The sequence below is a fragment of the Bombyx mandarina genome, chromosome 23, assembly GCF_030267445.1.
Source record: "Bombyx mandarina strain Sakado chromosome 23, ASM3026744v2".
Taxonomy (NCBI): domain Eukaryota; kingdom Metazoa; phylum Arthropoda; class Insecta; order Lepidoptera; family Bombycidae; genus Bombyx; species Bombyx mandarina.
In genome coordinates, this window is record NC_143229.1 from 6,113,842 (window position 1) to 6,128,035 (window position 14,194).

At 38.8% G+C, this 14,194-nt stretch overlaps 2 protein-coding genes across 2 annotated transcripts; one reads left to right on the forward strand and one right to left on the reverse strand.

Moving 5' to 3' along the window:
- The first annotated feature begins 2,016 nt into the window (after positions 1-2,016).
- On the forward strand, positions 2,017-4,083 carry LOC114239948 (CAAX prenyl protease 1 homolog). The gene is made up of 2 exons (XM_028170394.2): positions 2,017-2,295; positions 2,539-4,083. Exons 1-2 carry the CDS (start codon positions 2,206-2,208, stop codon positions 3,775-3,777), a joined length of 1,329 nt encoding a protein of 442 aa, XP_028026195.2. The 5' UTR covers positions 2,017-2,205; the 3' UTR covers positions 3,778-4,083.
- Positions 4,084-4,271: 188 nt separating this feature from the next.
- On the reverse strand, positions 4,272-13,304 carry LOC114240320 (organic cation transporter protein). The gene is made up of 8 exons (XM_089737648.1): positions 13,268-13,304; positions 12,818-13,068; positions 10,778-10,957; positions 9,708-9,938; positions 8,625-8,844; positions 8,384-8,549; positions 7,983-8,259; positions 4,272-6,800 (listed from the first exon to the last, which is right to left on the reverse strand). The coding sequence occupies exons 1-8, from the start codon at positions 13,302-13,304 to the stop codon at positions 6,537-6,539; spliced, it is 1,626 nt and encodes a 541-aa protein (XP_089593774.1). The 3' UTR covers positions 4,272-6,536.
- Between the last annotated feature and the right edge of the window lie 890 nt (positions 13,305-14,194).

The following is a 14,194-nucleotide window of genomic DNA, read 5'->3' on the forward strand; positions in this document are numbered from 1 at the left end:
GTATCCTACAGTGGAAAATCGTACTAGAATGCGTGCCCTACAACGCGACGTAAAGTCTCGCATCGCCGAAGTCCGAGATGCCAGATGGTCTGATTTCCTAGAAGGACTCGCGCCCTCTCAAAGGTCTTACTACCGCTTAGCTCGTACTCTCAAATCGGATACGGTAGTAGCTATGCTCCCCCTCGTAGGCCCCTCAGGCCGACTCGACTGAATAAGGCGATATTGATATCGCCTTATTCATCAGTTCAATATCGACGACAATGAGGAAAATTATAAGAACGATTAAATATTTTTCTTTGACATGTAATATTTTGTTTGTACTTTATAATATTAAAATAACCTTTTTTATTTTCTATAATATTGCTATGAACGTAATAAAATATTTTTTTTATTCGATATCTTAAAAGATCACAATAGACTAAGCACTCTATCTCGCTCACACCCGCTTGAACAGTTGCTACCTCGCGCTCGCACCTATAGCGGGCTCTCAATGTGTCTGGCAAGATGTAAGAACCATTAAAACTGTCCGGCTCTTGGGGTAACATATTTTTATAAGTCCCTAAGTAACATATATAAAATTTAGCTTTTATAGTATAACGAAAGTATAATTAAAATTTATTAAAGTTTAAGGGTGTCTGGCAGGGGGTAACAACTGGAAAAAGTGTCCGGCAACGGATATCATGATTTCTAAAGATATTCTGGAGTAAATATTAAAAAAAAAAACCTTTATACTTTAACGAATTTAAGGTACTATTTTATATACCTTTACTGCCTGTTACCTGCCCAAGTAACCACAATCGGAACTCTATAATCGCGGGTCGTTCTTACCTGTGTTGGAGACATACACAGAGAAACTTTCAGCTTTTATAAAATAACGAAGGTCTGGCTGTCGCGGGCTCTTGGGCTATTAGGTATGGAGCCGTCAGTCGTATTCCAGACACTTCAAAAGCGTGGTATCAGCCGTATGTTCGTATATCGTACTATCAACAGATATCACAACCCTCCGTTTGTCGAAGACCCTAAAAAATCGAGGCGGCCGCGTGCTGTTAGAACTACAAAGATTGCTAATGCTATTAAAGCCAGAATTCGTCGGAACCCCATTCGGAAGCAAAAAATCTTATCACGAGAAATGAAGATTCCTACTAGGACTCTGTCGCGTATAAAACAAGACCTGAAGCTCGGTGCTTATCGTCCATATACAGGACATGCTCAAAATCAATCTTTACAATTAAAGAGAGTGGATCGATCAAAACGCCTTCTGTCGCGATACGCAGGTGAAAGGCACAGAAATATCCTCTTTACCGAAGAAAAAAAAATCACGATTGAAGAACACTACAATAAGCAACTCACACACACAGCTCACAGTTTTAAACAAACTGCTCAAGTGGTCGGAAAGGTACAACGTGATCATCATCCTGCGTCAGTGATGGTTTGGTGCGGGCATGTCTTATCAAGGAGTCACAAAACTACATTTTTGTGAAAAAGGAGTGAAAACTTCAGCCAAATTGTATCAAGATACAGTCTTGGATCATGTTATGAAACATCTCAGCAACAGTTTTTACAAAACATACCGTGGACTTTCCAGCAGGACTCTGCACCTAGTTACAAGGCACGAACTACTCAAGTCTGGCTTGAAACCAGCGTTCCGGACATTATAAGAGCGGATGACTGGCCCTCATCTAGCCCAGATCTGAATCTGTTAGACTTCAAATTATGGTCAGTTTTATAGCACATGGCCTGCTCTAAGCGACACGGCGACATTGAGTCTCTAAAAAATCTTTTTTTTTTGGAGCAAGTATTGGTGAAATTCCTCTTGGAAACAGTGCGTAATTAAATAGATTCGTGGCCAAACAGATTAAAGGCCTTTATAAAAGCCAAATGTAGCCATTTCGAATAGGTTTTTTTTTGCTGAGTCTTTAAGAGAAATGTACATTACTTCATTTAAAAAAAATCATTTTTTTGTAACAGAATTTATGGCTGGAAAAAGGATATAATATGTATAAAATATTAGGCAGTGTGGTATGACACCTCTGCCTTTTCAGTTGAAAAATAAAACTACTTAAAAGCTGTCAGTACTATCACTGTCAAGTGTCAAATCAGAGGGCGGCTTTATAGATAATACCATCGTGGTTCGGCTTTGTTTTAGTATTGATTAAACTAGGAAATTGTTCAAAAATATAAATATCCTAATCGAATTAAATAATAATGAATTTTGACGAAGATGCTATTCTATATTTGATTTTATTATTTACATGGGTGGAGTATCTATGGGAACAATATCTCTCCCTTCGACAGGTACGTGGATCTTTGATAAAGGTTACAAAAATTGAATTTATAGAAAAAAAACCCTTATTTTATAATTTGCTAATTTTTACCTGCCCCTTTAAATAGGTGAATATTTAGAATAAATGATAGCCAACAGTTGATTTACCTACAATACCTAACTATCTTGTGTTGGGTAATTTTCCGATTTTACACCATGCCATAATTAAATAGCCTGGCATCGTTAAAATTTTCAATTTATACCGACTGTTTCAGTTAAAGATTTACAAAACTAATAATACCATCCCAGAAGACTTGAAAGAAATGCTCAATGAGGACTTGTTTAAGAAGGCACGACTTTATGGAATTGATAAAGCGCAGTTCAAAATAGTCAAGGAACTGTACAGTACAATACTAACATCAGTAATATTGTACAATAAATGGATCTATGTTGCATGGAGGAAAAGTGAACAAATTGGAGCAATGTTCAACATCTCTCCAGATAGAGAGATAATTATAAGTTGCATTTTTATGACATTTATTACATTGTTCAACTTTATTGTTAACAAACCATTTACCATTTATGGTGTGTTTGTTCTTGAGGAACGACATGGATTTAATAAGCAAACTGTACGATTCTTTATTAAGGATCAAATAAAATCATTATTTTTAAGTTTAGTGATTACATTACCAATAATATCTGTAGCAATTTATATAATAATGCTTGGAGGAGACATGTTTGTGGTGTGGCTATGGCTATTTACTACTGTTGCAACACTCCTACTGTTAACATTATATCCAACAGCCATAGCCCCACTGTTTGACAAATTTGTACCTCTACCTGATGGATCGCTCAGGACAGCAATTGAAAATTTAGCATCAAGATTGAACTTCCCATTATCACAAGTTTTTATAGTTGAAGGTTCAAAACGATCAGCACATAGCAATGCTTACTTTAGTGGCTTATTTGGTGGAAAGAGAATTGTATTATTTGATACTTTAATTGAAAAATTTGATGAACAGAAGCAAGTGACCACCGGATGTACGGAGGATGAGATATTAGGGATTTTAGCTCACGAACTCGGACATTGGAGTTGTAGCCATATCTACAAATCAATTGCTCTCACTGAAGTGAACCTATTACTATTATTTAGTGCATTTGGAATCCTCTTCAAGTATTCAACGTTATACACAGCACTGGGCTTTCCATCAGGTCAAGAACCAATACTCATTGGCTTGATTGTAGTTTTACAAATGATTTTAGCACCATACAATTCCATACTTTCATTCTTTTCAACGGCTGTCTCTAGAATGTATGAATTTGAAGCTGATAATTTTGCTGTTTCCTTGTCTTATCCTAATGAATTACGATCAGCTCTCATTAAATTGGGAAAAGATAACTTAGATTATCCAATTTATGATAAGCTCTACTCTGCATGGTATCATTCTCATCCAACCTTATTACACAGAATCGAAAATATTAAGAGCCAAATAACTGCAAAAAGATCTGAATGATTCATTATTAGATTATAAAAAAACGTAAGGTCCAAAATGAGAACCTCCATATTGAAGTCAAAAATAAGAGCTATTCTAGTACAAGTAGACATTGTTACTAAATTCCTACATTTTTTTAACTCTTTTCTAAACCAAATAATTCCAATGCATTTTGAACATTGCATTTAATCTATAAACTCTAATAACGTAGACATCAGTGTGTAGTACTATGTTCATAAATAACCATGCATTAAAAAAAAGAAATTACATTATAAATGGTAGTGCACAATTAGTAGTAATTTTTTTGTAATAAATGTTAAAATGAAAGTGTAGTTTTTTTTGTCAAGTGAATTCAACCAACATATACATTTGCATCTGATGGCTCACTTTTTGATGTGAAACATCTATAGCCGCACGCAAAACCGATTTCTGGCGTGGCGACGCATGCCGTGGCGACGCGTCGCCACGCTATGTGATGGTATACCTATATATACAGTCTATATCAGTGTGTACGGTGTGGCGACGCGTCGCCATGCGCAATGGCCTGTGTGATTCTCTCCCACTCGATCCGGCATAAAGCCATCTCTCTCGCTACACTGAACTCGGATACCTATAGTGTATACAGTGTTGTTTACTACAGTACACATAACCTGTGTTTTACTTGAAAACAAATTATTTTTTCGTAATATTTTATTTTATCATTATGACATATTTAGTTCCTATGACAATCTGTTCTTTTCTGCATATTACTTTTACAAAATAATGTCGATGTTTCACATCTGCCAGGCGTCCCGTGACGGCTCACATTTTTTTTTATTAAAGAAGGGTTATCCCATCCTTCATGGATTTGTTTGGCACTCAATTCTTTGAATATTTTATTAAAAACAGAAGTCTAGGTGAGGTCTTTTTTTGCCCTTATAGGCAAACAAGTATCAGCCCACTTTATGGTGGGTGGTTACCGTAATTTGTGGACGTCCGCGTTGCCTGTGGCACAGCGCAACTGCGACGTACCGCTGAGTACTTTCCGCAATCCTTATTTGAAGAAAAACAGCGCTCAGGAAACACTGTGGAGGGGAGTTAATTCCAAAGCTGAATGGTACGTGGTACAAAAGATCTTTAGAAACACATTGTGGGTGAACGCAGTAGATAGTGTGGATATGAACACCATTCCAACGGCGAGCGAGATCACTTCAAACAATTCCTCAGAGGACTTCTCGTATACCATACAGTATAAAAAAGAGAGAACGAAAGACCCTCCGTAGACCCAGAGGTTTCTAAACGGTCCTTTAGAATGGGATTATTCAAAATCCGAACGGTCCTCTTCTGTACAGAGACAAATGGAAGTAGCTGGTGGTTCAGAGCTTCGGCCCAAAAGTGGGAGCAGTTCTCCTTGAGAGACGACCTGTGTTTTGTAGAGCAAAGGTATTTTTCAAGTGCCGCTTCCCCCTGTTGAGAACCCAGTATTTTTAAACCAACTTTGCTTTACCCTGCCAATGACCCCGATCTTGGAAATGGTTCGAAACGTCAACCCCCAAGAATCCCAATTCTTGCAGAAGATTGCTTTGTCCACTTCAGATACAAGTTTTAATCTTCTTACCTGCGCCGCGCTCATGATGGCCGAAAATCGCGCATCTCCTGTGCTATTATCCGCATAAAAAAGCATTCCATCAATATATTCTATGTCTTTGACAGAATGAAAGCGTGGAAAGAGTACCGAATCTTGTAGATCGTCAACGTTTTGGTCATGGTATTGGAGCAGAGACCAACGACGGCTGTGATGCTCTATCCTTCCAAAAAGCTAGCGATCTACTTGCAGAGATCTTTGGGAATTTCTGAAGCCAAGAAGCTGGATTCCAGTGATTAATTCCATCACCAAACCGAAGAAGTTATTAAGAGGTATGGTTCTGGTGTTCACCGCGATAACGTCCCTACCGTGCCCAGGTTCTGTCTCGAGCGGGGCAGGCCATCGAACGACAGTGTAGTCGTTATGTAGGTGGACCTTTGACTGTTGAGTTCCCATATACCGCACGCGCGAAACTCTCAAGGGGTTCTTCTTCAAAAAAGTCTAACGGCATCGCAAAACACCTGAGATTATATATAGTATTTTGTTCGTAGATGACTTTAAACTACTTGCTAAGCAGAATATGGTCTTGAAGCGTTTGTGTGGTGATCCGGAAATCTTTAAATACCTCAATAAACTTGAATATTTTACATGTTGACGTGGGTATAAAGCAACCGTTGAGAGAACGACGTAAAAAATCCGAGCATTTAATAGGCGGATCACGCCTGTATCGTAAGGTGGACAAAAAGAGAACTGAACGGTTGTTTTATAATGGCATACATAATTTATCCATCCACACTCATCTGTAATGATGTTTTATATCTATTAGAAATGTATGGGTTCTGATCTGTTAGATAGCAAGGAACTACGGTGGCTCAGCGTCCAATGAAGACAGTCCAAATTATCCTCAGCTTGCATCTGATCAGTTCTATCTCATCTAAGGCTGGGATACGGGTTATTGAACGTCCGGGGATTTTATAAGGTTAACTTTGATATACGCTGTAACCAGTTCCCACCACAAATATAACTGTATATTAACACCATACTAATTACTCCATCCCATACCAAACGCTCGTGTCTCGCAAATAAACCTGCTTAATTTTTAGGTACCTATTCCTTAAGGCACGATTTATTTTTTGCGAAAAATGCTACTTAATTCATTATTTCACTGTTAGTGTAAGATTATTTTTATTGAAGTACTCAAATACGAAAGTATGACTCAAAATTGTTCGGCTTGCCGCAACGTATTAGGCAGCGGAGTATCTTTTGTTTCGGGTAGTGGCAGAAGTACAATCATTTGTATAAAAGAAACAATTGTCAATAATATAACGGGCAAATTAGCGGCGAAGGATTCTAGGCTCACAACAGCTGGTGCAATCATCGAGGCGATACGAGCGAAGGTAGTCACTCCGCTTACTCCCACATTACGGCCTATTGTTGGAAAAAGTTCACCGGAAAATAGATATAGCGCCGGTATTGAACCCTGAAAATAAATTTTATAAAATTCAAACAGTAGATTGGATAGACCAATAAGTTATTATGAACAGAGATAAGTGAGAACAAACGCGGTCTAAAACCAAAGTGACTTTAAAAATAACCTGACCTGTTACCGAACGCTAAATTTAAAATGTAATCATATAATTTAGGTCACTATACCTAGTAGAATTATTTTGTCGCTGCAGTTTGGCCCGGCTAGGGCGGTGTACGCCGGCGCAACGCCATTATCGATAAAAACAAATGAGTCATCGAAGGCAGGTACATGGCGGCGGGGTGGTATACGAAGGGTGGTGAGACATTGTTATGTTATGAGTAATTTGTAGTTACCTGCAAGTTATAGTACATTATGTCGAAGAGAAATGTGTTTTTATGCATTTGTTCTCTGAATTTCTTTAGTGACACAATGGCTACTCCTTTGTTTTGTATCAAAACGGCAGAATTTATTCAAAATAATATTCGCACGTGTTGTTATCAACAATGTGTTAAAAAAATTCACTGAAATAAGAATAAATCCCGAAAAGTTACAAAGTGTTAATTTCTGCCGTTCTCGTTAACTTGCTGCGGCGATATGTGGTGTTAGTGTTCGATTAGTGATTTTTTCTTTCGTTTTTATCACTAACCCACAAAATGACAAAACTAAATACACTATCGATAACGCTTATCGACAACAATGATGCGCATCACTATGCCCGTCCATAAGGCTCGTGAGTGGAAGAGAGAGCGAAATATTCGCTTCACCGCTCCGACTTTTTATGACCCAAACTGCAGCGACAAAATAATTCTACTATAGCACTACGCATTACCTATAATATAAGTAGTGAGTACACAAACCATAGTGGAATAGGTATCTAAATTAATTAGCAGTTCTAAAATTTTGTGTAACAAGTCATCGATCGATGTTACAGGTGCTTTAAAGGTGTATGTAATAATGTGCGTCAAGCTGAGTCAACACGAGAAATTTTTACTAAATGCTAATACTAAAAGAAACAAAATTAAAAACATTCCTTTTTTGCAATAACATTAAATTGTTAATGGAAAGGGGACGCTATGGATGTTGTTTCCTTGTTTGTTCGCATTTAACCTCATTTTTAAGGCTAGATGTAGTCCAATAGTAGATAATCAGATATTGTAGCAGTAAATTACATAAGAGAGAAACTTAGAGACTTACCGCCATCCCTGCAAAACCTATTCCAGCGAACAATAGTCTTGGCCAATTATTTACATATAGATCTTTAGGTACCACAAGTAACATAACAAAACATATGGCTGTTAGCAGCTGATAGATTCCAACAGTAGTTTTCCTTCCGGTTTTCGTTATGACGAATGCGGATGACATTGCACCTATAGCTGAAATTATGCCGCTCAAAGCAACTGCCAAAAATATGTTTCCCCCAACTAAGCCTATGTACTGTGCGAAGGTATAAAAACCTAAACCTGTGCAAAACCTGAAAAAAATAGTAGGTACGTTTCTTAGAAATATATGTAGAAAGGTAAATTTCTTTACCGAATTCTGAAACCATATTTATTTCGACCCTAATCGTGACTAATCACTTATTAACAATTTCTAACCAGCTGACGGAAAGTAATAACGTCTTTGCTCTCATATTTTTTGATTTGAAAAAAGCTAAAAATCCAGGGCCTTTGCTTGTTTGCGGTTTTAACTTTCCGACGAGTAATTTCAAATATATCGGATCATAGTTTCTGCCATTTTTTTTAGCTGCCTCTCTCAAAATCTCTGGAAACATTTAAATTGTTACATAAAATTGAATACTTTACATAAGTTTGATTTGACCAGGGGCCGTTAGCACACCTATCGCTTTTTCTGTTTGTCCAGTCGCTAGTAACCATCTTGGTGATTCTGGTATCCAAAACCAATAAAGTAAAAATAAAGAAGAAAAAGTAGCCAAAGCGAACTCGAGCTTTCTCCAATCCCTTAGCCAGTAGGCTAAACTTGCCATAACAGCACTTCCAAGACCGAAAGGCAACTGATATAAAATTGGTATGGTTGTCCGATATTTACCACTTACCACCTGAAAAATGTACTAATATTTATATCTAATCACACACTTATATAGCAACTTTAAAACTAGAAAAACGTTTGCTTGAAGAATATTCGGCCCGTACTAAAAATGTTTTAGTTTTGTTTCTTAAAAGGCATACTCACCTACTTTCGACTTCTGCGAGTGCACCATCTCGCAGAAGGAGGCGGCGGGACGCGTGAGAGACGCACAATCCCGCCGCCGTCGAGCGGGGGCCAGGGAGGCGGATCTTGCCCAAGCCCTGGCCCTCTAAGTGTTTCGGGTCCCCCTCACATGTTGGTCTAGGGACCGGCGAGGGGAGCCTAAGAAGACGACGTGCAAGCTGCTCTGCACGCGTTTTACGCAAGAGCATCCGAGTGATGGAAGGCCGGCTATCCTCGACCCACGCTGGTTCTGGCCCAGCGCGGTATTCCGTAGGGTAACCCACTCTAACCGGCGCCATCTAGGCGGGCTTCGGACAGTCTGCCGACCGAGCGGGCTGGTGGTCGTGGTGCCGACGACCGCTAGTCCGGCGTCCCGATGGGGGAGATGTGCTCCGCACTAAACGCTTCACTTTCCCCCCTTTGCCTTTTCATGAGTTCTGTCTCGTGCGAGGTTTGGACGTTGGTTGTTGAGCGACAGGAGGTTTTAATCAGTTCAAATCTGACATACCCCGCCCAGTATCCCCAGAGAAAGGCGGAAGTCCGGCGATTTCCGAAAATTTGTGCATGCGTGTGCATAGCTAACAATCTGCTATTAGGTGGTGAATTTACATTGTAAATAGCAGTGACGATGGCAGGGAGCGACTATTAAGAGTTTGTAGGACAAAATGCTAAAAATAATGATATATCATGCTATCAAGATTTATCTCATACCTCCATGCAAACGACAAAAGATATTATACCGATCCCACCCGAGGCCAATGCCAAGACGAACCACACCGTCAAAAATGACCAGTACCACGGAATTACACTGACAATGTAACTAGCTATTGTCTGAACAACTAGGCCGACTACGAGTGGTATTTTCCGACCGTATTTGTCTGCAACAATTCCGAATAATATACCTCCAACGACGACACCCCACATCATGACACATTGCGTTAGCTGAAAAAGATAGGTATTACTAATTTTACTTCCGTAAACATCAGAGCATTTTCGGTGCTTGCGAATTGCTGACATGTTGACCTGTACTGAAGATGGAAACAAGCGTTACACAAAAACAGTCAGACCTCATGACAACGTTAGTTCTTTTCAGATGGAAATGAACGTATGCGTTTGTAAATACTTATTTTATATAGTAATCAGTCAGATCGTAGTTAGCTCAAACAAATATCGTGTTATTCATCAGTAGCTACGAAGGTAAAGTAAGTCAAGACACATCGGACATTCTAAAACTAAAAAAGTTTAGGTACTTAAGTTTAATTTGTAAAAGTAGCTTTAATCATAATCGTCTTAATGATAATTATAATAGACGACTGTATTCTTTCAGTTTAATTGTTATTAGCTACCAGAGCTACTTCTTCTCAGTCGTTTGCACTCTTTGCAGAGTGGTCGTAGTCATCATTTCGGGTGGTGTTGCGGTTCACCAGACGTCGCCATTCCTCACGTACCGCGGCCCTTCTCGTGCACCAGACCAAAGAAAACCTAATACATAGTGTGGAGACCACATGAGTTGTGTGGGGTCGGTCTAGAATAGTATCGCCCCATTTTTTCCCGTGGATGCCATAAAGCCGATTAAGAGATTGACCCGAGAATGGGCAGTAGCAAATTCTCTGTGTTATACCGACATACTGCGATCGGCATTGTCTGTTGATAGGACGTAATGTAAGCCTGTACGGGGAGGTAGCAACATACTGTCGATTTCTGTCAAAGTAGTTAAGCATAAATTGTTTTCGCTCATATAAAATGATTTTTGTTTGTCGATAGAATTATTCGAAACTCACATGAATTAACCAATGCTTAGTGCACACTAAATTCCAATCGGAAATAATTGTCCGTCTAAAAAGGGACTGGTCGTAAATAAATTTTGTACACGCCACGAGAGGTATTAATGACCGATCCATATTCGGTGCGGTAACAAGTATGTCCGGATCATAGATCAAGCACGGATGCTCTTCCACGTCCTGAAATCAGTAGAATCCTATTCTTGAAAGAGAAAACAAAAAACACACTTTATATACTTATTCTGGCCATAAATACTGAGACAAAGGAAAAAAAACATTCTATTGCAAATAACATTTATTACTTTTACAGTGTGTTAGTTTAATACATAAATATAAAACAATTTAAAGTATAAAAAGCTTATTCGAAGTGGTCTCCATTGGCTGCAATACAGTCCTTTACGCGTTGAGGCCAGTTATCAATAGAAGCACGCACTCTTTCCATGGGAAAAATTTTCACTGCCAATCGTACGGATTGTTTTAGGGACTCCAAATTATCATGGCGCTTAGAGCAAGCCGTACTCTCTAAAACTGACCATAAATCATAATCCAGCGGATTAAGATCGGGACTAGACGACGGCCAGTCTTCAGCTCTGATGAAGTCCGAAACGTTCGTTTCCAACCAAGACTGCGTAGACCGAGCTTTATGGCCTGGCGCCGAGTCTTGCTGAAAGGACCATTCTTGATTATTGAACATGGTGTTGTTAAGGGGCTTCACTACCTTCTCAAGAATGGTATCAAGAAGATGGTTCTCAAGATGGTTCTCAACGGATAAGAAGATGGTTCTCAAGATGGTTCTCAACGGATAAGACGTCCGGTGCATTCGTGTTGAAGCGATGCACCGGTGTTCGAATCCCGCAGGCGGGTACCAATTTTTCTAATGAAATACGTACTCAACAAATGTTCACGGTTGACTTCCACGGTGAAGGAATAACATCGTGTAATAAAAATGAAACCCGCAAAATTATAATTTGCGTAATTATTGGTGGTAGGACCTCTTGTGAGTCCGCACGGGTAGGTACCACCGCCCCGCCTATTTCTGCCGTGAAGCAGTAATGCGTTTCGGTTTGAAGGGTGGGGCAGCCGTTGTGACTATACTGAGACCTTAGAACTATATCTCAAGGTGTGTGGCGCATTTACGTTGTAGATGTCTATGGGCTCCAGTAACCACTTAACATCAGGTGGGCTGTGAGCTCGTCCACACAGCTAAGCAATAAAAAAAAAAAAAAAAAAAAAAAAAAAGAATATCTTGATACACTTGTGGCGATGTTTTGATACTTTTTTCACAAAAGTATGGCTCATTCACTCCTTCATAGCTAATACCCCACCAAACCATCACTGAAGTCGGATAGTGCCCACGTTGCACTCTGTCGACTAATTGGGAAGCTTCCTTAGAGCTTTGAGCATAAATACGGTCATTTTGTTTGTTAAAATGTTGCTCAATTGTAAAAAAATTCTCATCCGTAAACAAAAAATTTCTATGACCTCCCTTTGCGTACCGCTTCAGTAATTGTTTCGATTTTACCACCCTATTCTCTTTTAAATTATCGGTTAAGAAATTACCAGTACGTCTCTTATAGGCTGCAAGTATTTTCATCAAAGATTCTAATTCTGTGGGTTTAGATAGAATCCCCGAAGAATTCAAAATTATCTATACATACAATTATCTTGTTAAAATAAGCACAGACCCCAGAATCAATCAGCAGTGGGCGTTTTACATTCTTACCTTTAGATCAATCTTTCCCAAAGTGAACGATAACACCCCCTTGTGGGTGTTGCAGGCCTAAAGGGCGGCAGTAAGGGACCCAGAAAAAAATGGGGGCGTTGTGTAGAGGCTTGGTAGGCAATTTATAATTTCATCTAGGAGGACTCTTAGACACCGAATGAGCTCTCGCTATAGTGGTTTTTAAGTAGGTGAAAAAATGGCCCTAAAAATAATTTATTCTCAAAGTAGGCGGTAGACAAAAATGGGAACCCCCTGCTTTAGACTGTCCAGATTGTTTTATAATCGTAACACCCTATTAATACTTATGAAAATCATACGGGCGAGCAAAGACTTCTCCATTCTTCTTCAGAATAATTTGAGAAAGAATCTGGCTTGGCGCACCAAAAATCTTGAGGAGGCGCCATAAAAATAATATTTAACTGGTACCAGGCCAGTGGTAATTTTAACAAAGCCATTAATAAACTAATGTTCAATTGCCATTTCCCAAAATCGCCAACAACCTTTGCTGTTAAATCTTCAGAGTTTGGCTCTCTACATTTTAATGAGCCTGAAAACGAGATAAAGAGTTTTCAACAACCCAAAAGGGCCGTCATTATGTTTGTTATTGTTTCTGTAAAATGTATACTTGATTAGCAGGCGGGCACAAAAAAATAAATTAATTAAGTATATTTAATTCATAATTTAATAGATATAATTATTTTAATGTTATGTATAATTATAGTTATATAAATTAAACAATTATTTAAGTGCACAATAAAAACACATACCTCCAGATGTTCCGTATGTACGTACTTTGGTGACCATTTTTCATCCTTCTAGTACTTCCCCTAATTAAAGTTGTAACAACTTAAATAAAATATTAATGTTTTCACAATACGTCAAATCGCGCATAAAAATGTCTTAACTCAAGTGATAAACTAAATACTAATGTGTGCATTCTTTTTAAAAACTAAATAGGTATTAAAATGATGTCATACCTCAAATTGAATGACAGAATTCACATCTTCGATCAACAATAGTAACTTAGTAGTAAATAAGTTACTATTGTTGATCGAAGATTCACATAGTTAAATTATCTACGTTTCTGGTAGCCGCTAAACATTAGGAAAGCTGTGAACTCGTTCACCGATCTAGCCCAATCGATGTCCAAAGTCCAAAGTGCCTTTAGCCAAATTATATGTAGATTAAATAAATAAATGTATTGAAAAAATAATGTCGGAATGAATGCATATTGCCTATGTGCAGATAGGCCTCCTTCAGGGATACTTGGGCTGTTGTGAGAAACGCCTCCCCACCGGACTGGCCGGTCGATTTCGCCTCTTCCGCCAACAATCGTTCTATCCCAAAAAAAATTGGTGTCGGGCAGGGGCTCATTACTATATAGTTCACACCACATCACGTTCCGAGTACTCCATAAAGAAGTTTCCTCGGTATTCACGCTTGACCAGGCTATAGCTAATTGAACATCCCCAATTGCTCTCAATGATTAAATAAATAAACTCGTTCCTCGATCGCTTTAGATAGTTCGCTAGTCGGCGGGTTTTATTTAAAATTATTTCATAGAACACAGACTATTGCAGATCCTTCACAGAGTACTTAGAGTATTTTAGAGCTTTCAAACACACTACCAACATAAACTACCGGTAAAATGGGACGATTAGGGATTGAGAGGCGAATCGGGAAAAAACCGGGAA

Bases quoted from the DNA above. Each gene is read 5' to 3' on its own strand.
- LOC114239948 (XM_028170394.2), top strand. From the start codon at position 2,206: ATGAATTTTGACGAAGATGCTATTCTATATTTGATTTTATTATTTACA. The intron at 2,296-2,538 runs GTACGTGGATCT...CGACTGTTTCAG, and splicing joins AATATCTCTCCCTTCGACAG to TTAAAGATTTACAAAACTAA.
- LOC114240320 (XM_089737648.1), bottom strand. From the start codon at position 13,304: ATGGTCACCAAAGTACGTACATACGGAACATCTGGAG. The intron at 8,845-9,707 runs GTATGAGATAAA...TACATTTTTCAG, and splicing joins CTTTTGTCGTTTGCATGGAG to GTGGTAAGTGGTAAATATCG. The intron at 6,801-7,982 runs GTAAGTCTCTAA...ATTTATTTTCAG, and splicing joins TAGGTTTTGCAGGGATGGCG to GGTTCAATACCGGCGCTATA.